The sequence below is a fragment of the Hyperolius riggenbachi genome, chromosome 5 (assembly GCF_040937935.1).
Source record: "Hyperolius riggenbachi isolate aHypRig1 chromosome 5, aHypRig1.pri, whole genome shotgun sequence".
Taxonomy (NCBI): domain Eukaryota; kingdom Metazoa; phylum Chordata; class Amphibia; order Anura; family Hyperoliidae; genus Hyperolius; species Hyperolius riggenbachi.
The window spans coordinates 372,929,391-372,956,115 of record NC_090650.1 but is presented as its reverse complement, the minus strand read 5'-3'; the positions used below and the strand labels follow the sequence as shown (position 1 = coordinate 372,956,115).

General features: G+C 42.7%; 1 protein-coding gene across 6 annotated transcripts in view; it reads right to left on the bottom strand.

Moving 5' to 3' along the window:
- The window catches only part of RALYL (RALY RNA binding protein like), an 835,206-nt gene that overhangs the window by 254,082 nt on the left and 554,399 nt on the right, over positions 1-26,725 (bottom strand). Inside the window, exon 1 of one of the 6 annotated variants that reach the window (XM_068237574.1) lies at positions 4,914-5,085. The exons of the other annotated variants lie outside the window; for them this stretch is intronic. Coding sequence (XP_068093675.1) covers positions 4,914-4,950 — 37 coding nt within the window. The 5' untranslated portion in view covers positions 4,951-5,085. Of the gene's footprint in view, positions 1-4,913; positions 5,086-26,725 lie in introns of those variants that run through there. 6 annotated transcript variants of the gene reach the window in all.

Below are 26,725 nucleotides of genomic sequence, written 5' to 3'. Positions count from 1 at the left end.
AATTTCTGTAATGCAGGTGGAGCACTGAGGGGGGTCTGAGGAGAAGGAGGGAAAAGTCAGACCCGCTGCTCCCCCTTCCTTCACTGTAATACCTCAGCCGGGGGGGGGGGGGGGGGAGGTTAGATATAGATGTCCTGATCATGAGCATATATTCCACTCACAAGCTTCCCATCACCAAACCATCTGCCCATAGTTAATCCCAATTCCACCTACAACATATGGGGTCACTCAAGATCATTGGGGGCATTGGTTTTGGTGTGTCATTTATAACATGTAACACTTTTTAAAACAAGCACAATATGGACTATCCAAACGTATAGAGTGTCCGTTCCTTTACATCAACATTAATTCAAGAATGTTATCCCTATTTACCCACATGTCTTGATGCCCATCATTCACAAGCAGATTATGTCTTCCTCTTCCACCATGCATGTTAGAAAAGTGAATGCCGGCATCTGGCCAACAGCTCTAATCAACCACTTCTCATTTCTTTGTTCTGAGTTTATGGAAGGCTAACCAAGTCACAACAAGAAAACGCAAAACCAAGCAGTCCTCTAACAAAACAGACACCAGAGAAGAAAAAAAGAACAGAAAAAATGATATAAAGAAAGTGATAAAAAAAACAAACAAGAAAACTCTTTACCACTAGTTATATTAACAAACACATTGGTGTACAATTTACTACTGGAGCTTTGGCATAACGAGAATTTAAATTAACCTTTTTAGCACAACAGGCTTACACCCCCTTTAGTGACCAGGCTCTATTTTTTACAATTCAGCACACTGCAGCATTAACAGTTTACTGCTCGACTAGACAACTTAGCACCCAAATGAATGTTGCCTCCTTTTCTGCCCACTAACAGAGCTTTCTGTTATCTGTTCTGGGATCTGTTCGCTGCTGCAATTTTTTTTTATTACTTTAAAAACATTTTTTTGAATTAAATTATTTTTGTAATTTTCCTTCTTCCCCCCCTTCCCTCCCTCCCTTCGAGAACCAGCACTATGATCACCTCTCATAGGCATCAGCACACTTTGGCTTAGGGACATTTTTCACAGCGCTGCACAAAAGAAAAATACAGTTTTTTTCTCCTAACCAGCTGTAAGGCTGTTTAAAATCAGCGGGGGATGCGCGCACAACCGCGCTCATTCCCCGCTAATCTCCGCCCACTGCTCTGGATGCCAATCGGCGTTAGGCGGTCCTGGGGGAGCCACTCTGCGTCCACCCATCAGCGTTAGGTGGTCACAGAGTGGTTGAAGGACACCTGAAGGTGAAAATAAACTATTGAAATAAACGATTTTATCTATCTTCCTTCTCCTAAAAATGACTTTTTAAGATATTCCACAGTTTTATTTTATGTTTATATCTACTTTTTAAGTTTTAACTGTTTTATTATTTTTGCTCAATGACACATTCATTGACGTATGCCAGAGCTAAAATCCATAAACTATTTACCCCTTTTATCTCTTCCCTGCTCTAAGAAGCCATTTTCTGCTAGGAAAGTGTTTTATAGTTGGAATTTCTTATCCGTGAGGGTCACACTGTAGTCACTTCCTGTCTGAGTCAGGACTGAGTCAGCCACTTACATATCTGATATTTAACTCTTTCAGGCAGAGAAAGAAAAAAAGGAACACAGCCTAGCTCTTTGTGTGCTAGGCACTGTACATACCCATGTCTATCTCATTATGTCACATGCCACCTCGGGTTTCCTTTATACTGTGTTTATTCCAAACACATCTAATCCCATCCAGGTAACATAAAAAAGAAGTTCCTCTGTACATGATTGGATGACTAAAGTGAACACAACTCACAGGTCATCACTGGAACTCGCTTTTAGGCAGTCGCCATCACTCTCTCACACTTTCCTTGGACAAGAGACCACATTTCAAGCAGCACACGTTGGCTTAGGGGTGTTTTTCTACTGAGATGATGCAACAACTATCAAATTAGTGAGGAACCTGCTGTCTGCAAATTTTCAAAAATATGGCTTGCCACCCGCCATGGGCAGCCATTGGGTTGCACGTCAGCGTATGGAATTTACTTATGTAAATGTCAGGGCCATATTGCCACAATGATGGTGGGCGAAAGGGGTGGGGTAAAGGGGGAGGGGGCACCAGCTACAGTGGAAGGTTAAAGAGATACATTAAAGAATCTAAGAAATGTTATTTGTTTATTTTTAGTTATTTCAGTCATCCTCGGCATGTATGGGCTTCCCAGAGAAGTCAGAAGACTCTCTGCAGCTCAAGTGACTTGCAGTTGTCTCATCTATCTCTAGTTTAGAGGACAGTTAGCAGTCCTTGATCATGGCTGAGAATTGTTGAGTGTGAAATGCATTGAATTGTGCTGGTGATGCTGCATTTTGTATGTCATTTGTATTCAATAAAGTAGATTTAGTATTTTACAGCATGGCGCGGATCTCCTATATAAACACTTTAAGCTGGCTGGAAAAATGCGTGAAGTTGTGCTTGTTTGGCAGTGCACAGAACAGCAGAAAAAGACCGCCCCTATATGGGTCTGCCAACAGAGCACCAAATTATGTTTTTATTTCTTCAAAGCAATGCTTAGTGTGGTTTGCCTTCTTAAATCAGAAGGTATTTGTGACAATTCAGCTTTAAGTGTGTAACTGTGATTACCCACAATGCACCACTGCTGAATATGCAAATTATCTCTCTATGCCTTTGCAGCCAGGTTTACATCCAGAACAGCTGGTGTACAGCAAGCCTATAGCTTTAAATTTTACAGAGCCACATCAAACCAATATGCAGACAGCCTGTTTCAGACTGTCGGTCCTCCTTAGTGCGTGGCAGGGATTGATATGGCTCTATGGGATATGGCTTGGACCAGGACAACAGAATACCAAAGTAGCTTGGGGTGACCCAAAACCACTAGGAAAGTATAGGGGACCAAAAGACACAGAAAAGCCCTCCTACTAAAGCAGAAATACTTCGTGTTGCTTACCTTCTTAAAACAGAATCAATTTGCGATAATTCAGATTTAAGTGTGTAACTGTGGTTACCCACAATTCACCACTATTGAATATGCAAATTATCTCTTTATGTCCCTAAAGCCTGGCTTCCATCCAGAACTACTGCTGCATAGCAAGTCTATAACTTATACATTTTACAGAGCCACATCAACCCAACATGCAAACAGCATGTTTCGGACCTTTGGTCCTCATCAGTGCATGGCAGACGTTGATATGACTGTAGGAGGGCTTTTCGGTCTAATTTAGTCCCCTACATTTTCCTAGTGGTTTTGAGTCCCCCGAGCTGCTTGGGTATTCTGTTATTTCTTCACACAGATACATTTTTATCTTTATTTTTTATGTGATTGAGAACTAAAAATATGACCTTATCAACTTTTGAAACCTTTTTGTAAGGATAAGCATAAGCCTATGCAATATTTGTGCAGGGCTCCATTTCCCCACTTAATGACATTATTATTACCAGTGGTGGTTCCAAAATTGTAAGGAGATCTAAAGTAGATAGCTCATGTTACGCATGCCCAATCCAGGACCATTTTTACATCATGTGACTAACTTAATGTAATATAGAAGATATCAGAGAAGATTAAGACATCACTATACAAAAGAATCCATTCATGGCTCCACATATAAAATAAACAACATTCTTTTCTTTTTTTTTTTACATGTCCTAGTTTTAAGTTATTTTTTTTTTTAACTAATTGTGTCAAAAAGAGTGAAAGCTGTACAGAGGGGCATCAACATTCGCATGTGCCTAGGGCAGCACGATCTCCACACGCCGCTCTGACAGGTGATTAATGGGCAGCATTTTAATAGAACCACAATCATTATTTTACCCGGGGCTAGCTAAAATACTGATGTACGTGAATGTGTGTAAACAGAATCGCACATATTTATTTAATAATAAAGTAGCAGTCCAAGAAAAATAAATGGATAGGTAGGCAGTTTGACACAGAGAGGGTTTGTTAAACAGAGTTATAAGCAGTGGCAACACTGTACAGAACAACATTGAATGCATTCACTTCCAGGTTATCATACCTTAAAATGTTTATATTACTCTACCCTCCCTTTATAATACAGTATGCCAAATAAACAGTGCAGATAGATAAGAGCAAGCATAAGTATAACAAGTGAAGCAGCACCTTAGAAGAATTGGTTGGCACAATACACAAAACAACAATACACAATACAAAACACAACATACGACAATATAAACACACACACTCCTTAGAGAAATGGGTTGGCACAATACACACAATAATAATACAAAACAATATATGACAGTATAAAGTCAAAAATCATTTTACGGACACACACACACACACACACACACACACACACACACACACACACACACACACACACACACACACACACACACACACACACACACACACACACACACACACACACACACACACACACACACACACACACACACACACACACACACACACACACACACACACACACACACACACTCACTTTCTACATCACTTTAGGTGACCAAGAGAGAAGAATAATAATGTTTTGGCTAGTAGCACAGTAACACATAAAAATATCAGTTTAAACAATTTTCATTTTTTTAAGTCAAGTGATGCTTTGTAATCTACCTTACAGCAAAGAGTCCATACATCCTGCTAGAACTTAAATTTAATGCATTCCTCTTTGCCTCTATAAAGCGGATAATTTAAGAGAGTTTCCATAGTAACAAAGGAACTATTTTACCTAATACAGCATCCCCTTCGTTTTAAGCAGGATGCATCAAATCCCGTTGAGAATTTCTCACCTATGAATGTCATTTATTGATTCGTGTCTTACTTCATGGTGAAAATAAGGAATCACATATTACAGTTGTTTCTAAAGGGTGGTCGGAGAGGAGGATGAAACAGAAGGAAATAAACTAAAAATAAATAAAATGAAATTACTTACATCTCTGATTCCTGCGCTTACTCTTGTACATGGTCATGCTAGATGTATCTGACTTTTTCACAGAGTATTTTTTTTCTCTAGCAGGAACACAAAGAGAAGAGATTGTGGCTTGTGCTTTGCAGAGAGACACTTGGCTTAGTGCTGATGGAAGCTAACCAGCAATTTCACACTGTGAGCTCGGAGGAAACCATTCTAATGAAAGGCAGGGGGGTGCTGCAAGGAGCCCTGCATCTAGATAATGTAACACCAAACAGGATGGTACTGCTGCTTGTTAGACTGCCTTTTGCAAAGAGAAGGAACAGTCACCTGTGTATTTAGGTTTACATGCAGAGGGCAGGCTTGCAAAGGAAATGGGGCATAATAGAAAAAGACACAGGTTGTGTTTATACATTGTCTCCATTTTTCATCATGTTAATTTATGGATGTCCGTTTAAAGTGAAACTGCACTGATGAAGAATTCTTTGCAGAAGGCTTTAAAAGAGCAATCAAGATGAATTAGATGTACTGTCTGTGTTTCTGATTTCCCTCTTCACAAGATATCCTTTTAGGTGCAGCTGTGTGCTTACTAACAGTATGCAGACATTCCTTTGTGCACACTGATGACTGCATCAGCTCCTGTCCCACAGCCCAATGTTCACCATCATGAAAGAGTAAAAGATTTACAGAGGAACTTAAAGAGGAACTCCAGTGAAAATAATGTAATAAAAAAGTGCTTCATTTTTACAATAATTATGTATAAATGATTTAGTCAGTGCTTGCCCATTGTAAAATCTTTTAAATCCCTGATTTATATTCTGACATTTATCACATCGTAACATTTTTACTGCTGGCAAGTGATGTAGCTGCTGTATGCTGTTTTGGCAGTTGGAAACAGCTGTAAACAGCTATTTCCCACAATGCAACAAGGTTCACAGACCGGAAAATGCCAGAAGTACCTCGGTACTCAGAGCTTCTTGTGGGAGGAGTTTCACCACAATATCAGTCAGCGCCCCCTGATGGTCTGTTTGTGAAAAGGAATAGATTTCTCATGTAAAGGGGTATCAGCTACTGATTGGGATAAAGTTCAATTTTTGGTCGGAGTTTCTCTTTAAGTGAAAAGAGGAAAAAAATAATCAATACACTGCAAAGTGAGAAGTTAAAACATGGATGAGAGATCAAGAAATGATTGATATTCCCCATGTAACTTGTTTATGTTGTTTGAGTCTAGAGCCGGGACAAGGTCCTCCAGCACCAAAGTTTGCATCCCTCCCACCCCAGCCGTCACACGTGATTGCTATTGGACTAAGAGGCCGCCCACTCCCATACACTTTAATCTGTAGTTATCTGGTTTGCAGTCACCGCCATTTATCCCCCTCTTATTTCTCTCTGCTTCAAATACAATAGGGGAATGATAGCTGAGTGAGTTGTGCACCCCCCTCCTACACTGTGCCCTGCGGCTGGAGCCTCTTTTGCCTCTGCCTTGGCTCTGTTTGAGTCATAATCAGCCTGCACATAATCATCTTTACTACTGGCAGACATGAAAAAAGCAAGCCTGTACCAACTACCATTTATTTATAACCACACCCACTAACGTTGCGGTGGGCTAAAAGGTTGCTTTTTAAGGGCTCATTTCCACTTCCAACGCAGGTGGCCTTGGTGATGCACGGCTCTGCTTTGCTTCACAATTCGCTAAGAGTTGCTTGCAAATCTCATTCATTAGTTAATGAATGGGATCAAATGTGCCAAAATGCACGCTACCATGCATTGCGATTCCACTGTGAATACAAGTATGGAAGCATCAGACAGTGCATTCTATGCACTTCTGATGTCCATGTGTTCCTGCAATTATGCTGCGTTTCCAAAAGCGTGGCTAAATCGACAGATGGAAACGAGCCCTTATAGATATACATATGCACAAAGGGAGATACTGGTTGCTTGGCAGCTGGAAACAGCTGTTATTTCCCACCATGCAACGAGGCTCCCTCAGTGTGATGTCAGCCCCCTAGTGTTGTCAGCACCCTAGTGATGTCAGCACCCTAAGCTAGCACAACTGCGGTGCAATTTGGCTGGTGTTTGTAAGTTCACGGAATGCAAAGTCTAGGGTTCCAGGACATCTGTGCCTATAGGCTCCATTGATGTTAATCCGGGCCTGCCTCCGTGGTCTTCGCTCATGTGCGCTATCAGTTTGATATTAGGGATTTTTTACTTATTTACTGTATGTAGGATTTCATATTTGTCTGGGCTGTGTCTCTGATGCTCTCCTAGTTTTGACTCCTCAGGCCACCTCTCATCAGTACTGTAAAATTAATGTGGCAAATATATTTCTGTTTTCCATTACTGTGTATTGTCTTTCATTTGTGCTTCAACGTAAGCTATCCATATGACATGTATGTATGTCCAATAAAACTATTTGAAACTAAAGAGGAACTGTAGTGTACAAACATTTATGAATTAAAAAACTTATTTTTTAAAATATTCATTATAAATTTAGTTAGTGCTTTCCCATTGCGAAAATGTTCCTCACCTCGATTTTTATTCTGCAATGTATTACAGATGGCACCATCTTTAGTCCTGTCTGGTGATCTCTGCAGAATATTTTATTACTGAGAATTCTAAAGCCAGTAGAAAATATACCTGGTCTCGCAGAATGCTCTGGAAAGGAGGGGGTACCCACATATCTAATCAGCCTTAGCTAAGCATAATTGGAAGGTGGGGTTTCATATCAACAGGGGCGTGACTAGAAATCACTGGGCCCCCTGCAAAACCCCTCTTTCTGCTCATGTAAACTGTGAACCAATGTTATTTAATTGGCTAGTGCATACTTGAACGGGTTTTCCCCATGCAGATAGAAACAGACAGCAGTGATGCACTGTACACATTTTCTCTATTAATTACCTATAGTGATGATAACTGATATCACGGTCGTGCTAGCATTTTGCACGCGTTATAACGCACGTAACATTTTGCGGCAAAAACAGCCGCTTTTTTGCACGTGAAAATTTGTGTTAGCACGCACAAAATGTTATGCAAAATGCTAGCGCAACCGTGATATCAGTTATCACGGTTTAGTTAATCAAGCCCATGGTGTGCAGAAAACCGACAGATGAGTGTGCTCCCAGCCTCAACTTATTACACTCAATCTGTCCATCTCTAATACACAAGAGCCTGCTGAGCACTGAATAGGGACAGTCTACAAAACTTTTTTTTATATTAAAGTTTTATCGAGAAGCTCACAAAGTACAAACATTAGGCAAAATGCAGGATATGCACAGACATATGTATAAAAGCATCCATCTGAAAATGGCACCTGTGAATAATAGCGCACAGTGTTGCCGCTAATCCGTTTGCCGCTTATCGCTATTTAACGTTAAAGCCTTATTATTTAGCGTTAAAGCCTTATCGTTATTTAGCATTAACACACAGAACCCTCTCTGTACCTATCCCTAACCACTAACCCCCCCCCCCCGGTGGTGCCTAACCCTAACCACCCCCCTGGTGGTGCCTAACCCTAAGACCCCCCTGGTGGTGCCTAACCCTAACCAACCCCCTGGTGTTGCCCACCCCTAAGACCCCCTGTTGGTGCCTAACCCTAAGACCCCCCCCCTGGTGGTGCCTAACACTAAGACCCCCTGTTGGTGCCTAACCCTAAGACCCCCCCCTGGTGGTGCCTAACACTAAGACCCCCTGTTGGTGCCTAACCCTAAGACCCCCCCCTGGTGGTGCCTAACACTAAGACCCCCCCTGGTGGTGCCTAACACTAAACCCCACCCCTGGTGGTTCCTAACCCTAAGACCTCCCTGGTGGTGCCTAACCCTAACCTTGACAGTGTTACATTAAATCCATTCACCGTTTTGCAGTTAAATAACGTCTGCAGTTTGGCTTATGTAGGGCGCTATTGATAAATACCGTTAGTGTGTGCCACTATTGATAAATAACGTTAGTGTGTGCCGTTTTTCTTCTTTTTTCCCAGTGCGCCATTATTACGCAGTACTAACGATAAATAGCGATAAGCGTATCTTTTTAATGCGGCGCCATTTTTATGCATAGGTGCTGTGCGCCATTATTCACTGATCCCGTATAAAAAACCATAGCCAAAAATGACATCAAATACAAATTGGAATGTTGTGGGTTAATTTTTTCTACTAACGACTCAACCACCAGATGTTTCTGAAGTAAATATCTAGCTAACAAGCAACCCAAAAGTTTTTAGAGGTTATGTACCAGAGAAAAGGAGGAAGGAAAAAAAAAGATTAAAAAAAAAAAAGGAGAAGAAAAAGAAGAAGAGTGCCTGAGCCACTGACTGCCTGCCTAACCAATATTATGAGGCCACTAGGCTATGATACTCCTACTCAGCTATACTTTAAAGATGAACGTTCACAGATTTTTTTGAAATATGAGCTAAGTACCCGAGAGCAGTTCCGTAAGATGCTCCATCCTGTATACATATGACACCCTGGCAATAAATTCCTGAGACCCCAGGACATTAACATCTCTCCAATGCTGAGCTATTAAACATCTAGCAGAAGTCAAATAATGTCTACAAATCTTTGTCTGCAAAACTTTGTATGATTCCTTATCAGTGGCTGAGCAGATGCAATCATTAGAACAATTGTGCAGAGAGCAGAATTTTTTTTTTCTCTCTATGCCCTTAGTTGTCAGTCTCCCAAGACAGGGAAAATAAACGTTGCCCCCCACAGGGCCTTCCTGCAGCAAAATGAACCAAGTACTCCCATCCCAACAACAATAGAGACTAAATGACAAGGAAAGAGAAATAAAAGCAACAGAAGAAGGGGTTTACCCTTGCTTTGATTGCAGTCTATGTTAGCATACGTCTTTCTGCGTTTCTATCAACACACAGGATCTTTTCGGCCTACAGGCTTTAGAAGGGTAAAACTGGCCTTGGCCTATCGGCAGAACTTCTTTTCAGCTGCTCTTTGGAAAGTTTTTGCTATTTGAATAGTTTGATAATATTTGGCGTAGAATCAACAACTCAAAAAGTACTCGGGGAAATACAGTATATCACAAATACATGTTCCAAAAAGACTGGCCCCTAACGTACTATTAAAACATAACTTTTAAGGTTATCATAATCTAAAATGGGGTGACAAAAGACGACACATACATATAGGAGCAAAGAACGAGGGTGCCAGAAACAACGGCATAGGACCGTGTGCCTAGGACACCCGAGGTCTGTATTACATAAGTGAGAATGTCTGCCTGTGGGACTAACAATCTGAAGAGGTGATGCAGACAGACATCACCTATGACCTCATTAAGCTGACGTTAGTGTGGTGAGAAAGTGACCTACAGACACACACTACATGTTTCAGCCTTACAGCCTTCATCAGGGGCAACAATATTTACAGTGCTTTAGTGTACAAACTATAATAATTAGGGATGGTCGGATTCCGATTCCGCGGTAAATCCGCACTCCGCCATTGCCAATTACCGATTCTGCTACCAATTTCCGCATTCCAATGGGGAATTTCCGCCGTAAATCGCGGAAGTTCCGCCCGACTTGAACATCGACTTTCTCAAAAACTAACATCTTTTTGAAAACTTTTTTTGCATCTTGTTCAGAAGATTCTGTTTAATAAACCCTGAAAATTTGGTGTTTCTAGGACTTACGGGGGCTTTGCTATTAACCGCTAAAGTCGGCAGAATTTTACTGTAATGTAAAATGCAGAAAATAGGCAGATGCAGATTTCTGCATTTTACATTACAGTAAAAATCCGCCGACTTTAGCGGTTAATAGCAAAGCCCCCTTAAGTCCTAGAAACACCAACTTTTCAGAGTTTATTAAACTGAATCTTGTGAACAAGATGCAAAAAAAGGTTTTCAAAAAGACCTTATAGTTTGAGAAAATCCGCGATTTCTGGCAAAAATTTCCGCGATTTCCGGCGGAAATCCGCCTACCGCACTTGCATTACCGATTTCTGCATTCCGATGCGGAAATGCAATGTCCGATCGGAATTTTGGAAATTACATTTCCGTGGAATCCGAATGAGCATCCCTAATAATAATCCCCCCACCAACAAAATTAAAGCATATGTGGCCCAAGTCAGAGCTGCACACCACCCAACTCCAACTGCTTAAAGTGGACCCAAATTAAAAAAAAAAAAAAGATTTCAGAAATAAAATCTATTTTCTAAATTATAATAAATAGCAGGCATTTTTCAGCTGCATGATGACAAATATAAAATATTTTACATTTGAGAAACCCCTCCCTTCCTTTGATATTGCCGGAACAGAATCTGGCAAACTGGTGGAATCGATCTGTGAGGGCGCCCTTTGACCCTCACGCAAGTACGCTAGCTCGGGCTCTGCGCTGGCGCTCTCTGCTTTCATCATGTGCGCCCGGCTGATGCGTCCCAGGCGCACATTGATGGGACGCATCAGCCGGACGCACATGATGAGAGGAAGAGAGCGCCAGCGCAGAGCCCGAACTAGCGTACTGCGTGAGGGTCAAAGGGCGCCCTCACAGATCGATTACAATGCCGCCGCCACCGGAGGAATTACTAGGAACGGAGGGGGACGCAGCCACAAGGGAGGTGCGGTAAGGGACCACACACCTCCCCATACACAAAGCGTCCCCCCAGCTAGGTCTTACTTTCGGAGTAGGTCTTATATTTCAAGCACGCTTGAAATATAAGGGAGGCCTTACTTTCGGGGTAGGTCTAACTTTCGGGGAAACACGGTAAGAAAAATATGTTTTATAATTCAAACCACACTGGTTCTTTTCTATATTTACATAGAAAGTGGGACAAAGTCCTGAAAGAGGGACAAAGTCCTGAAAGAGGGACAAAGTCCTGAAAGAGGGACAAAGTCCTGAAAGAGGGACAAATGAGGAGGTAAGAGGGACAGGGCTTCTAAAAGGAGACTGTCCCTCTGAAAGAGGGACAGTTGGGAGCTATGGCTTATATGATACAGACCTCAGATGTCCACGGTCCATACGCTGTTTCTGGCACCCAAGCTCTTTGCTACTATATGTATGTCGTCTTTTGTTGCCCCAGTCTTTTTTAGAAATATAAAATAGACCGGGGCAACAAAAGATGACATATGATAACATTCAAAGTTATGTTTTAATAGTGCTTTAGGGACCTGTCCTTTTCCAACAATATTTGGCATAAGTGAACCTTAGCTCTTCAGTCTGTAGGTTAAACTGAAAAACACCAGACCGCCACCTTGCCTGCATCAGCAAGCATTACTGATTACCAATACCAAACAGATGCATCCATATCAACTGCTTGCAGAGGCACAAGATACCTTATCAAATACAGAGGTCTAGTATGAAGCAGCAGCTGGCATTTTAGGAATTCACTTTCGTGTTTTTTTTTCCATTAAGAATCCTTCACAGCATTCTCCCAATCTGTAGCTGAGCAGGTATAACATTTCTACAAGTGATAAGTGAAATCCACAGATTGAGAAGGTGTAGACTGGCGCCTGCCGCTTCACAGCCTGAATCATTCCCTCATTTTGCTCACTGGTTTGATTCTAAAATATGGATCAATCTGGAAGGCATTTTATTGTGATTAAGCCTGCCAGAACTTAAGAGTCAGATGACTCAGCCCAGCCCCCTCATTACTCATCAAAGCAGCTCAACCACCACGGCTGATGTGTCACCGTAGAACTATTTATAATGCCAAGTATATCAAGTATATTTGGTGTGTGATGGTTCACACAAAAAAAAGGGACCGCAATGCAATGTAAGTGTTGTATCAAATACATAGTGCAAGCTATGACAACTTCATGCCATGCGTAGAAATGTAGTCAACAATGGCGTGGGGAAAAAATGGCACACAGTGATACATCTTTTAAAACGATATTTATAGTTTTAAGGATATGCAGTAACTTTAAAATGTTATTTATCGTTGGTCTGACCCCCACCCCTCATGTCCTGCTGTGTCCCCCCGGTTCCTGTCTTCTGCCTCCTCTGCCCCCCTCGCACGTCCAATTTTTTCCTCCAGTGATTTCATCTCTGCCCCGGACTGGAGTGTAATGCTACAACAGTCCTACCCACGCAGATCTTACGAACAGCTGGTGGATGTATCTGCTCGCTGCTGCTGGAGACTTTCTGATCCACCAATCACGTGGGGGCGCTGCTCCAGAACCGCCAATCACCGCTGCTCATTTTTCTGCTCTGTCTGCTAATTGGACCCAATGCTCCCGCCTCCGAGACCATCGCGTCCAATTAGCAGATGGCAGCGAGCAGATACATCCACCAGCTGTTCGTAAGATCTGCGTGGGTATGACTGTTGTAGCATTATACCCCAGGCCGGGGCAGAGATGAAATCATTGGGGGACAAAATTGGACGTGCGAGGGGGCCGGAGAGGCAGAAGACAGGAACCAGGGGACACAACAGGACATGAGGGGCGGGGGTCATACCAACGATAAATAAAGTTTTAAAGTTACTGCATATCCTTAAAACTATAAATATCGTTTTAAAAGATTTATCACTGTGCGCCATTTTTTCCCCATGCCATATTTTCCTGACCCGACTTCAAACACAACATTTACACTTTGGGCTAGTGGTGTTAAAAACCACACATGTAGAAGTTGTGACTGCATCAGGGAGGGGCCTGTATGTGGCCCTCCCCAATAGTAGCCTTAGCTCTTGATTATTCCATAAGGCTGGGGCGAACAGAAACATGGAAATATGATAGAAAACCTATATTTATTCCTAGGTAAATAGAAGGTGAAATTACATTGCATCTCCCTCTGCCTCATCTGGTGTCTGTTTCTTACTCCCTCTCATAATGACAGAGGCCCAGTGCACACCAAAAACCTCTAGCAGATCCGCAAAACGGTAGAGGTTTTTGAAGCAGATTTCAGAGCGATTCTAGGCAACATGCCTAGCGTTTTTTGGAGCGTTTTTGTGTAGCAGATTTCAAATGTTACAGTAAAGCTGTTACTGAACAGCTTCTGTAACAAAAACGCCTGGAAAATCGTTCTGATCTAGTGTTTTTCAGAGCGGTTTTCCACTTTCCTACACTTTAGCATTGAGGCAGAAATGCCTCAGAAATCTAAAAAATGCTGCAGCCCCTGAGTTTGCGTTTGTAGAAAAAAAAGAACTGCTCTGGTGCACCATATCATTCACTTTCATTAGCCAAGCAGTTTTCCCCCTGCAACCGTTTTAAAAAAAACGCTCCTGAAGCGCTCTGGTGTGCACCAGCCCATAGAAAAAAGATTTATAAACTAAGACCCTGCTCTGCTCATCAGTTCTTTATGAAAAGATGGAAGATGGGAGATGGAGTGGAATGTCACCTAGAACAGGCATGGGCAAACTTGGCCCTCCAGCTGTTAATGGAATACTTAAGTCTAAAAAAAAAAAAAATGATATTTACTCACCCGGGGCATCCCTCAGCCCCCTGAAGCTGGATGGTGCCCTCGCAGCCCCGCTCAGATCGTCCTGTCCCCGCCGGCGGCTACTTTCGGGTTCAGCGACAGCCGCCGACAGGCTGGGAACGCGAGTGATTTTCCGCGTTCCCAGCCACTATATCGCCCTCTATGCTGCTATAGCGTATATGTTATACGCTATAGCAGCATAGAGGGTGGTATAGCGGCTGGGAACGCGGAAAATCACTCGCGTTCCCAGCCTGTCGGCGGCTGTCGCCGAACCCGGAAGTAGCCGCCGGCGGGGACAGGATGATCGGAGTGGGGATGCGAGGGCACCATCCAGCTTCAGGGGGCTGAGGGATGCCCCGGTGAGTAAATATTTTTTTTTTTTTAGACTTAAGTATTCAAGGAACTATAAGTCCCACAATGCATTGCAAGAGTCATACAGCCACAGTCATGACTCATAAAGGCAAATGCATTGTGGGACTTGTAGTTCCTTAACAGCTGGGGGGCCAAGTTTGCCCATGCCTGACCTAGAATGAATTTACCAAGAATGAATAATATTGGCATATTTCTGCTCGCCCCAGCCTTACAATACTGGTGGGATTGTAACTGGACATAATATGAACAAGTCAAGATGTCAGTCATAATTGTAACACCTTCTGCAACCAAGATATGGATTTAACTGTTTTAAAAAAGAAAATAATAACTACACAGTGTTTGATAAGTATGAACACAAGAGAACATGCTGAATCAGAATTTGTTATCATAGTCACTGTCTGATGTATTGCCAGGTAATCATCATATTTATTTATATTTCAGCCTGCTTTATTCCTCTAATGAGAGGGGTGGAACTGGATCAGATAGAGTCTGGCCCTCTCTCATTACAACTCCACCTGCAGGAGTGCAGGGGCTAACATTCTGAACACACAGACTTTCAGAGTCAATCCTTGGTGGTCTCCAGTTCACCCCTGGATATATTCTTCCCGGATCCATTTATCACAGTGGACAAACAGGACGCAGGAGAGGAGAAAGAGACTGATGTATAGACTATGTGGGAGGCAAGTATGGCATGTTTATTTACTTTTCAGTTCAGGTTTTCTTTAAAAGAGACTCTGTAACAAAATGTTCGGCCTTATCTCTTCTATCCTATAAGTTCCTATACCGGTTCTAATGTGGTCTGTCTTACTGCAGCCTTTCCTAGTTGCACAGTGGCTGTATTATCTCTGTTATATAATCTAATCTTCTTTCCTTTGTCAGCTTTGTCAGCTCAGGCAGGAATGTGCTGCTCTGCTGTGATAGGCAGAAGTTATACACACCCTCTCCACGCCCCCTCCAGGCTCTGTACGAGTCACAAACTGAGCTTCTCTCAGCCTATCACATGCTGGTTAGCAGCCATGTTTTTTGTTTGTAAACAGTGCCTAAAACTGTTAATTACAAGCCAGGATTGCAGCAGGGAGTGGCAGAAACAGCACAGAGGGGCCCAGGAGAACATAATGAATTGAATGGTATGCTTTTTATTGTAAGAATTTTAGAGTACAGATTCTCTTTAAGGGTAATAATCAGTAAGGCAATTTGGAAAGTACCATTTTTATGAAGAATGCTTCCTTTAAAGGACAACTGTAGCGAGAGGGATATAGAGGCTGCCATATTTATTTCCTTTTAAGCAATACCAGTTGCCTATCTTATATATTTAGCCATAGACCCTGAACAAGCATGCAACAGATCAGGTGTTTCGGCCATTACTGCCATACCTCCCAACTTTTTGAAATGAGGAAGAGGGACAAATAAGCCACAAACCTGCCACACCCTTAAAGGGGAACTGAAGAGAGAGGTATATGGAGGCTGTCCTGTTTATTTCCTTTTAATCAATACCAGTTGCCTGGCAGCCCTGCTGGTCTATTTCTCTGCAGTAGTATCTGATTAAAACCAGAAACAAGCATGCAGCTAGTCTTGTCAGATCAGACTTATAAGTCTGAACCACTGAAACACCTGATCTGCTGCATGCTTGTTCAGGGGCTATGGCTAATAGTATTAGAGGCAGAGGATCAGCAGGGCTGCCAGGCAACTGGTATTGTCTGAAAGGAAATAAACATGACAGCCTCCATATACCTCTCTCTTCAGTTCCCCTTTAATCCCATTCACGCCCCTGGCATACCTCTAGTCACGCATACCATAAAGGTTTCATAAGAAGAATATGTTTTATCATTCAAATCACACTGGGCCTATCCTGGCTCATTTTCCTTCATATTAACATTTGAAAACAAGAAATAGATCAATTTAAAGGATGGTAATAAAGTTTAGAGTCAATTAAACATTTTTTTTCAGTAGAAAAATACATAGATTTAGATAGATCTGTATGAGTCTGGAAAGAGGGAAAAATAAGGAAGAAAGAGGGACAGGGCTCCCAAAGAGGGACTGTTCCTCCAAAAGAGATACAGTTAGGAGCTTTTTTTTTTTTTGGTACACTGCACAGGACTGTGACCAAAAACTGCTGGAGTGCTGCAGCCCAAATAACAGTCATAAAAAAGCAAAAAGCTGGGCACGGAACATCCAATGCAAATTCGATTTATCGTCTTAAACAGTAAAATAGCATACAGGTTACAGTATCGTTACAGGAGAGATGTACCAGTCGTGGGTGTGTCTTCAGCTGTTCCAAGCACTTTGTCATGAAACAGCTCTCGCCCCCCCCCCCCACCCCCCACCACGACTTGTACATCTCTCCTGTAATGGTACTGTAGCCTGTATGCTGTTTTACTATTTAAGAAGATAATAAATCGAATTTGCATTGGATGAGCGTGCCCAGCTTTTTGCTATTTTATGAATGGACAGTTAGGAGCTATGTTATTGGCAGATCTGACGAGATTAGCTGCATGCTTGTTTCTGGTGTAATTCAAACACTAATGCAGCCAAATAAACCAGCAGGGCTGCTTGGCAACTGATATTGTATAAAAGGAAATAAATATGGCATCCTCCATATTCTTCTCACTTCGGTTGTCCTTTAACCCCCTTAGCGGTATGCCTGATACTGTGTCGGTCATACCGTTCTGTGGCCCCAGGAGTCCCCCTTAAATAAATGTCCCAAATGTGTGTAAATCCTCTAGCTAGCACTAGGCTAGCTAGTAAGAGTGTCGGGCACCCCTGGATCCCCGCCGATCCCCCCATTTATTCATTACCCCCCCTGGATCCAGCGTTCGCACAGCCTCCCGGCACAGCTCCTGTCTCTCTATGGGGAGGATCGGGTTTGCGAATGACGTCAGCGACGTCATGTGCGATTCTCCCCCTTAGAGAAGACCGGAGTTGTGCCGGGAGGCTGTGCCGATCGCTGGATCCAGGCTGGGTAACGTATAAACGGGGGAGCGGTGGCGATCAAAGGGTGCCGGAGACTTCTAGCTAGCCTAGTGCTAGCCAGAGGATTTACACACATTTGGGACATTTATTAAAAAAAAAAAAAAAAAAAAAAAAAAAAAAATCGGGCAAAAAGTAACAAAACCTCCTGAGCGGCGTAACGCTCAGGAGGTTAAAATTAACCACTTTACCCCCACGCGTACGGATTTCTCCGCCCCTTTTTTCCCTCCTAAAAAACAGGGACGGAGAAATCCGTACCTTCCGCGCTACCGCCGCTGTCCGCGCTCCCGCCGCTCGTGCGCGCACCCGCCGCTTGTGCACGCCGCTGCCCGCTCGCCCAGAGATCAATGAAAGGGAAAATCCATTCCCGTTCGTTGATCTAAGTCCCCACAATGATCTGCTGCTTCTTTCAGAAACAGCGAGATCATTGTGATTTGGCCAGCCTCCTACTGCTTCCTGTAAGCATCCTTCCGGATGCTTACAGGTCGCATGTAAACAAACACTCTGTGGCCATCTTGTGGCCAAATAGTAAACTACACCCTAAAAGCATTTTACATATACAAACATTACATTTACACAATAAATTAACTCATTACCTCCCACACTCCCCAATTTTTATTTTTTTTTTGTAATTAAAAAAAAAAAACAAATACAATAAAAAAAACAAATAGTTACCTTAGGGACTGAACTTTTTAAATATTAATGTCAAGAGGGTATAACACTGTTACTTTATAAACTGCGGGCTTGTAATTAGGGATGGATGCAAAACTGAAAAAAATGCACCTTTATTTCCAAATAAAATATTGTCGCCAAACATTGTGATAGGGACATAATTTAAATGGTTTTATAACCGGGACAAATTAATGGGTTAATACATTTCATGGGTTTTAATTACAGTAGCATGCTTTATTTAAAAACTATAATGGCCGAAAACTGAAAAATAATTTTTTCCCACGTTTTTTCCTATTTCCCCATTAAAACACATTTAGAATAAAATAAAGAAAGCCTAATTGGTGGCGAAAAAAACAAGATATAGTTCATTTCATTGGGATAAGTAATAATAAAGTTATAGACGAATGAATGGAAGGCGCACTGAAAGGTGAAATTGCTCTGGTGGTCAGGGGGTAAAACCCCTCAGTGGTGAAGTGGTTAAATAACCAGAGTGGAATTACACAATGCAAATAGTGAGCTTTTAGTAAAACTGTAAAGAATGGAAAGAAAACTGGTGACTAAATTGCTATGGAAAAATGTATGCTATTAAATAATTTTATGTTGCTTATTTGCTTTAGGACATTACTGCACTCCAGTGCCTTTATCATTATTGACCTTCTTAATGTCAAATAAATTGCTGACACCAATAATTCTGCAACTAATGGGCAGCAAAAGAAGTGAAATAAATGAGTGTTACTTTTTCCCCTGCAGGTTTTTTAGAAAATAAAAAAGGGGAGATTGCTGTTTTAAAGTAGACTGCTTCAACTTGCATTTCATAAACCCATCATCATATTTTTAACCAGCTTTCCCATGATAGGCCAAGGCTTAAGTGCTTTAGCAATAAAATGTCGCTGTCATGCCAGCTAAAATACAAGGAGCATGCTTTACTACAGCATAAATCAGAGCTGTTAAGTTGTGTGTAATCACACAAACAAAACGGCTTGCTTTACATTACAGCTGCATTAGTCCACATTTTACAACACTTTTAAGTATGTTTACTTCTCTATGCTGTAGGCTGGTTTTATTCCTCATAAGTAAAAACTCAATAGGCATTGGTGTGTACTTAGTAACCCCCTTTGGACGACTTTGTATTCCCAACTTTGGAGATAAACTTAGTAGAGATGGACCGAAGTATTCGCCAGGTGAATACTTTGCAGAGAACCAGCAGTATTCGAAATTTGCGTTCAACAAATTTTTTACAAAAAAATTTGCATTCGCATTTTTCCAATAGACTTTAATGGCCGCTGACTTTAGCGGTAAATAGCGAAGTCCCGTTACATGCTACAAACACCAAATTTTCAGGGTATGTGGAGGGGAACAGTGGCTACAAGAGGAAAAAAATGTCTTATAGTTTGAGACAATCAATTTTAAAATTTCATAGGAAAAAAGTAGACATTGAAATGCATTAAATGACAGATAATGTAGCAAACCTAAAAGGTAGTGTATATTTACATATAGTCATTGACCATTTAAGTCTATGGGAAAAATGCGAACGCCGGCCATTGAAGTTTATGGAAATTCTCAGATTTGCACATTTTTTTGGAAATTTCTGGGGAAATTGGCGGAAAACTGAAATCCACGGAAAGCGAATACCATCAGAATACAGCTAAATATCGTTGGAATACCGTAGTAGTGGAAATTTGCATTGGCGGAAAGCAGAATTTCGATGGAACCGGAAATCAGCACTTCTGACCGCGGAGCAGTACTTTTCAGCGCTGCTAGATTTGGGCGCAGCCAACGCCACCATAGACTGTAATGGGAATCCGTCTATAGCGGCGCTCAGTGAGTAACATCGGCTCCGTCAGAAGACAGAGCAGAAGTTGCTTAAAAAACAATAATTCGGCCTCCAGCAATCGCTGGAAGCCGAATTATATCATTCCCCCACTATCCATGGCGGCCTGGAGGGGGAATAGTAATGAATATGGCACGGACTTGTGCAGAAGCAGGATCAGCCATATATCAGCTGTATCCTGCTCCCAAGTCTACCAGCGCCGATTTCAAATGTACGCTCTGACCGTGCCTAGCAACCAGTCATCTACTATGCTTTTAGTTCTTAAGAGTAGAACAAGCTTAGCCTATAGCTTAAAGGACACCTGAAGTGAGAAATATGGAGGCTGCCATCTTTATTTCCTTTTCAACAATACCAGTTACTTTGCATCCTGCTGATCGTTCATGCACCAGTAGTGCCTGAATCACCCAACTGGAACAAGGATGTGGCAAATCCAGTCAGACTTCTGTCAGAAACATCTGATCCGCATGCTTGTTCAGGGTCTATGGTAAAATGGTAAAACTATTTGAGGCAGAAGATCAGCGGGGCAGCCAGGCAATATGCATTGCTTAAAGTGAATCAAATATGGCATCCTCCATTTTCCTCTCACTTCAGGTGTCCTTTAATCATCAATACTCTGTTTTTAGAATGTTGGAGGCTACCAGCAATGCAGACTGCAGAGGCTTTATAATACTTCAGTTTGAATGCTTTGAGTTATCAAACTGGCAATACATTTGTTTCCAAAACTTTCCACCCAGATTTCTCATCTAACACAGAGGCGATTGAGCAAGTGGCAGTCAGGAATCCAGTAAGCATGTCCTCAATACTCCAAGAAGATTGTAATCAATTTGACCTTCTGCATGTTCACATTTTATGCTCTTCCCAGTGAAGGAAGGCAGAAACTATTGCCTGATTACAGCCTAAAGTTGCTCAGGAACGAGAAGATAAATGTTCCATCTTGTAGCAGAACACCATAAGTGAATAAAGATTCCCAAAGGTAATGCTGATACATGTAAAATGCAACATTTACTTTTTACTGTCAAAAAAAAAAAGTTGAACAGCCTCTCAAGCAATAAAAAAAATGCAAAATGGGTTCTAAAATAGAGCAGTTTCATAAATTCGAAGAAAAACTGAACTCTTAGAAATCTGCTCTGATGACAACCCAAAAACATGTTAAGATTGTGAAATTTGGACCTGTACCGTTGGACACAATGCTAAGTCAAACAAATTATTTCCCAAATAAAGATACCGTATTTTCCGGACTATAAGACGCTCCTGACCAAGACGCACCAGGTTTAGAGGAGAAAAACCAGGGGAAAAAATATATACTAAAACCTGGTATCTTCTGGATTATGCATCCTTTGTACCTCATGCCCCCTTTTACCTCTTGTATCTCCCTGTGTCCCCATGTGTTCTCCTCCTATGCCCCTTTGCCCCCCCCCCCCTTGTGTCCTCCTCTAAGCCCCTTTGTGCCCCCGTGTCCTCCTCTGCATGGGCACACTACAGGGAGTCCCTGACATTGCAGTGGGTTGAAACTTAGTATTGGCAGGTGTTCACAAGTCAGGAACTCCCTGCATTTGGACTATAAGATGCAGTGATTCCCCCCCCCCCCCACGCTTTTGTGGAAGAAAAAGTGAGCCTTTTAGTCCAAAAAATATAGTAAGTAATGTAATATAAGTGCTGACCATATGACTAATGCCTAGGCATCTGGACAGGAAGCGTAAGAATATATATGCAACTCTGTTCATCTGACCTTTCCATAGTGAACATCAACTAGAAAACAGACTTGCATCACAATGTAAACTCTTCAAAGAGGGGAGTTAATTATCTTCTGGTCACAGTGGCCTTATCTTATCCGAAATAGAATGATTTCTGTTACTTGCATATTGAGATAAGCTTGCAACTGTAGCTAAAAAAAATAAACTATACACAATACTGCTGGCACTGCGCGGTTCCTGCAGCTAGACAAAGGCAACCAGACCAGGCAATAAGATAACAAAAATGAGGGACATATAGTGACCTATTTTAGGAAAAAAAAGGCCTGGCAGAGTATCCACTTACAGTTCAGCTTTGATGCCCCAATCTATCACCGCAGACTTCACCCTACGTGGTGCATCCCCGCTTGAACGGGAGGTGAGGAGACAACACCTACCTGAATTCGGTTACACCCAGGCCTTGTAGGCGCAAAGTATCAGAGCTGAACAAAGGGTAGGCAAATAAACCACACTACAGATAAGGCAAGGTCAAAACATTCCAAGTCAGCAACGGGAATCAGACGTTCGCAGTACCAGAAGGCTAGGCAAGATGAAATCCAGAAATCAGGCAAGAGTCAGTCAAGGCGGTGATCAAAGCGCAGTCCTAAACACAGGCAGTAGTCATAACAGGAAATCCAAACAGAACAATAGCATCCAGCACTTCACCAAAGCAGCTTAACACTGTAACAGGCAAGAGAACACTGCAGGAGCAAGACTTAAATACTGCTAGGAGAGAGGTGTGGCTACAGACTGGCTGGAGAGCCTGAGCTCTGATTGGCTGCAGCCTCCAGCAAGAACTTTCTCCAACATGCTGGACAGCTGCCTGATTGGCAAGTGTCCAGCCAGCCCTTCCCTCAACAGGTTAAACATCTGAGAGCTGATTAATAGGGATGATCACAGATATGCAATTTTTTCAGAGGTGATGCAAATTTATGCAGCTTGAAAATGGACCAATTATTTTAAACCTGGGTTTAAATTGATTGGTCTATTTTCAAACTGCATACATTTGCATAAAAATGTGCATAATTTCAGAAAAAATGGCATCTCATTGATCATCCCTACTGATTAGCTACAGCTTGCTGGATAGCTGAGCCCTGCTAGACTCTCCTCCTAAGTGCATAGAATGGAGGCTTGGCTGTACGTGTCCGTTCTTGCACAATGTGGAAATGTGCACGCGTGTACCCAGCCGCAGGGATGCCGGGGATGCCACTGGCTGCGCGTGCTGCACAGGAAGAGGAGACGCAGCGAGAAGACCTGGACAGTGGCGATCTCCACTGACTTGCATGGGACCCTTCAGGCAAGTCCCTGACAATGCTGTTTTTTATTTATTTTTGGTCACACTAACAATTTATTGTCAATTTTTGGATGTTACAACTCCTTGTTTAAAGTAAAGCCTGAAAACCAGGATATAGTTTGTGTGGCTGGCATTAGCTGAAATGACATTGATACAAATCCTGCATAGGACCAATGGGAGAGAGACCCAATCACAGAAGCTCCCCAGGAATTAGGCTGGCAATTGTAAGGGCCCGTTTCCACTTGAGCCGCACGCATCTGCAAGACGAACGACGGCACTTCCGGGTCTGCGGCTACACAGACGAATACCATCAGCCGTGCCATGCACGGCTATGGGATTCGCAGCCTCCCGCACCATTTCAGATGGCAATGTCAGCCGAATCACTAGCGCAAGCAGTGCCATTGTACCCTATGCAGAGTTTCCCTGTGCAATTTGCCTGCTAGGAAACTCTGCGGATTCGGTGTGGAAACCACGCCAGTGGAAACGCCCTTTAATGATGCAATATATGTCTGTCCTGGATCTCTGGCTTTACTTCAAGATGTTGGCTGCCTAGAGACATTCAAGATTACTGCACTACCACTTATGTTCTTGGACTTATATGTCAAGCTCAACCTTAAAGGGGAACTGAAGAGAGCGGTATATAGAGGCTGCCATGTTTTTTTTCTTTTAAGCAATACAGTTGCATGGCAGCCCTGCTGATCCTCTTCTTCTAATACTATTAGCCATAGCCCCTGAACAAGCATGCAGCAGATCAGGTGTTTCAGACTTTAAAGTCAGATCTGACAAGATTAGCTGCATGCTTGTTTCTGGTGTTATTCAGATACTACTGCAGAGAAATAGACCAGCAGGGCTGCCAGGCAACTGGTATTGATTAAAAGGAAATAAATATGGCAGCCTCCATATACCTCTTACTTCAGTTCCCCTTTAATAACATTTTCATCAGTAATCTACCTATGCATAGTTAAATTTGGCAGTTTAAGTCCGATTTAAGCTTTGCAAGGTTATTCTGGGTAAGAAATGGTTAAATGAAACTGTGAAATATCCGAAGAAAATTGATAAACTCCTGTTTTGCATACAAAAGGACTATAGTAATTAAAAGTGTCTTTTAATGAAATTTAAATTCATGCAAATTACACAATTACTTTTAAGCATGCGTGCATTGTTTATTGTGATTTATAAGTATAAATACCAGAGAACCATGCTTGTTTTATTACACTTGAGAAGTAAATTGATTTGCTTTGAACAGTCATATTGTAACGTAGCTCTAAATGTACTATGGAGGGTTTTTATGCTTTGTAAGCACAGGGCAATTATTTTGTACAGCTAAAATGCAACTGTCACATGTAATGAACCAAACTTTGTTCAACAGCAAAGGGTACATCATGCCAGGAATCTAAGATTAATATTTATTTTACAAAACTATATATCAAAAGTGTAAAGGTTTATGGCAAAGTATATTTACATAATCTCAAATTCAGAGCATTTTTTCCTCCTGAACGTATTCTTCCTGCAGGCAAGAGATACGCCGGTGAGACTCCACTACACTGCAGCAGTACAAAGCTTGTGGAGAGGAACAGGGCTGGATTTACAGTATACTTCAGGAGCTTGTAGGCACAGAGATTCTAGTACCTTAAAATTTGCCCCTCAACAGAGGCCACACTCCCAATTCCAGCTCTTATTTATTTATCCTACCTAATAAAACCTAAGTGTCTCTGCATCCCATGTCCCTGTGTGTGTGTTTTTTTGCTCTGCGCATGTGCAGGGACGCAGAGACACTGACATGCAGCTTGCAGGGGAGGATAGGGCCAGGAGAAGCAGGCGTGTGCGCAAGTGCGCGCGCATGGTGGATGTGTGCGTGCATGGCGGACGGGTGCGTGCGGTGGGCGCGTGTGCCGCGGGCGCATGCACACTGACCTGTGGCGGTGACAGACCTAGAGCCCATTTTTAAGCGGGCTTAGGTCGCCTAGTATCACATAAAGAGCTAAATGTACATACACCTAGCAGTGGTGTTAATCAAAGAGATGGCGTGCCCAGCTAAATCTTGGGCAAGGCCTCATCTACTTTAATAATAAAAAAATGTAATAATTGTATATATCACCCTAGTTACCATAAAAAACAGGCTAAAGACAATCTGAGGCAGGGCTACACACCACCTTACATTGCCTCAAGCCCACCCCCCCACCCCCACCAAGATTAGGGACGGCCCGAACATCCGATTTTCAGTTCGCGAACTTCCGCCACAAGTTTGGTTCACGCGAACTTCCGCAAACCGCAATATACTTCAATGGGGAGGTGAACTTTGAAAAATAGAAAAACTTATGCTGGCCACAAAAGTGATGGAAAAGATGTTTCAAGGGGTCTAACACCTGGAGGGGTGCATGGCGGAGTGGGATAGATGCCAAAAGTCCCAGGGGATAATCTGGATTTGACGCAAAGCAGAATTTTAAGGGCATCCAGAAATCACATTGAATGCTACATTGCAGGCCTAAAGTGCTTTAAAACATCTTGCATGTGTCATACATCAATCAGGGAGTGTAATTAGAGTACTGCTTCACACGGACACACCAAATTCACTGTGTAACGCACCGCAAACAGCTGTTTGTGTTGTGACGGCCGTGCTGGACTGGTGCGCACCATGGCGAGAGTGCAGGCTGTGGCAGTTTTCAAGCCCATATGGTCGCCGGGCTGAGGTTGCCGAATGACAGAACAGTGACTGTCCAGCTACGACCTTATTATCGTGGGTGTGCCCCCCCCCCCCCCGAAACACTTATATAGTTGTCGGTCATTGCTTCATTGTGATACGCAAGCCCCTTCACTGCGGCAAGGTAATGATCACGAAGGAGAATGGGCACATGTACATGCCTTTTGTTTTGCTGTTGCAGCTGGAGTGCAGCCAGAAAAATTGGCAGGCATGTACACGCACCAGAAAAAATTATTATAGCGGCCGCTGCTAGCAGCGACCTTAAAAATTCAGGAATCCGCCTGGAGTCCTGGACTTTGTTAGTGGTGGCGGAGAAGGCAGTCAACCGGCCTGCGGGCAGAGATGCTGTGTGTGGGGACTGACTTAGTCTTCGGGCAGGCCTGATCAGGCTTTGCAGACCAGGCATCCGTGGTCAGATGGACCCTTGACCCAACGCTGTGTTCCACTTGTCTTTCAACATCACGGTACAGTTTAGGTATCGCCTTTTTTGAGAAAAAATTGTGGTGTGTGGCTTTGCTTTTGTGTGCTGCTGTTCCTCAGGTGGTCATCCCATTGCAGTTTGTGCTTTGTAATCATGTGCCTTCGTAAGGTAGTTGTCCCTACGCGGGTCTTGGTCTTTCCACGGCTCAATTTTTGGTGGCAGAGAGTACAGATAGAGTACAGATGGCATTGCTCTCATCTAAGGCAGACACACACAAAAAATTCCACAGCGCTGAGCCCTGGGGTGATGGCACTTTGGTGGTGGCAGCAGACTGAGTGTTGCCAGAATCCGAGCAGGAGGAGGAAGATATGTCACGCTTCCGTGCGGAAGCTGAGAAAGATGAGGTGTTCTGTGTTAAATAGTCAACTACGCCCTGACAATATTGGGGGTTGATGGCACCTGCCTTCTTCTGAACACTGTACTTTGGTGGAGGGCCGCA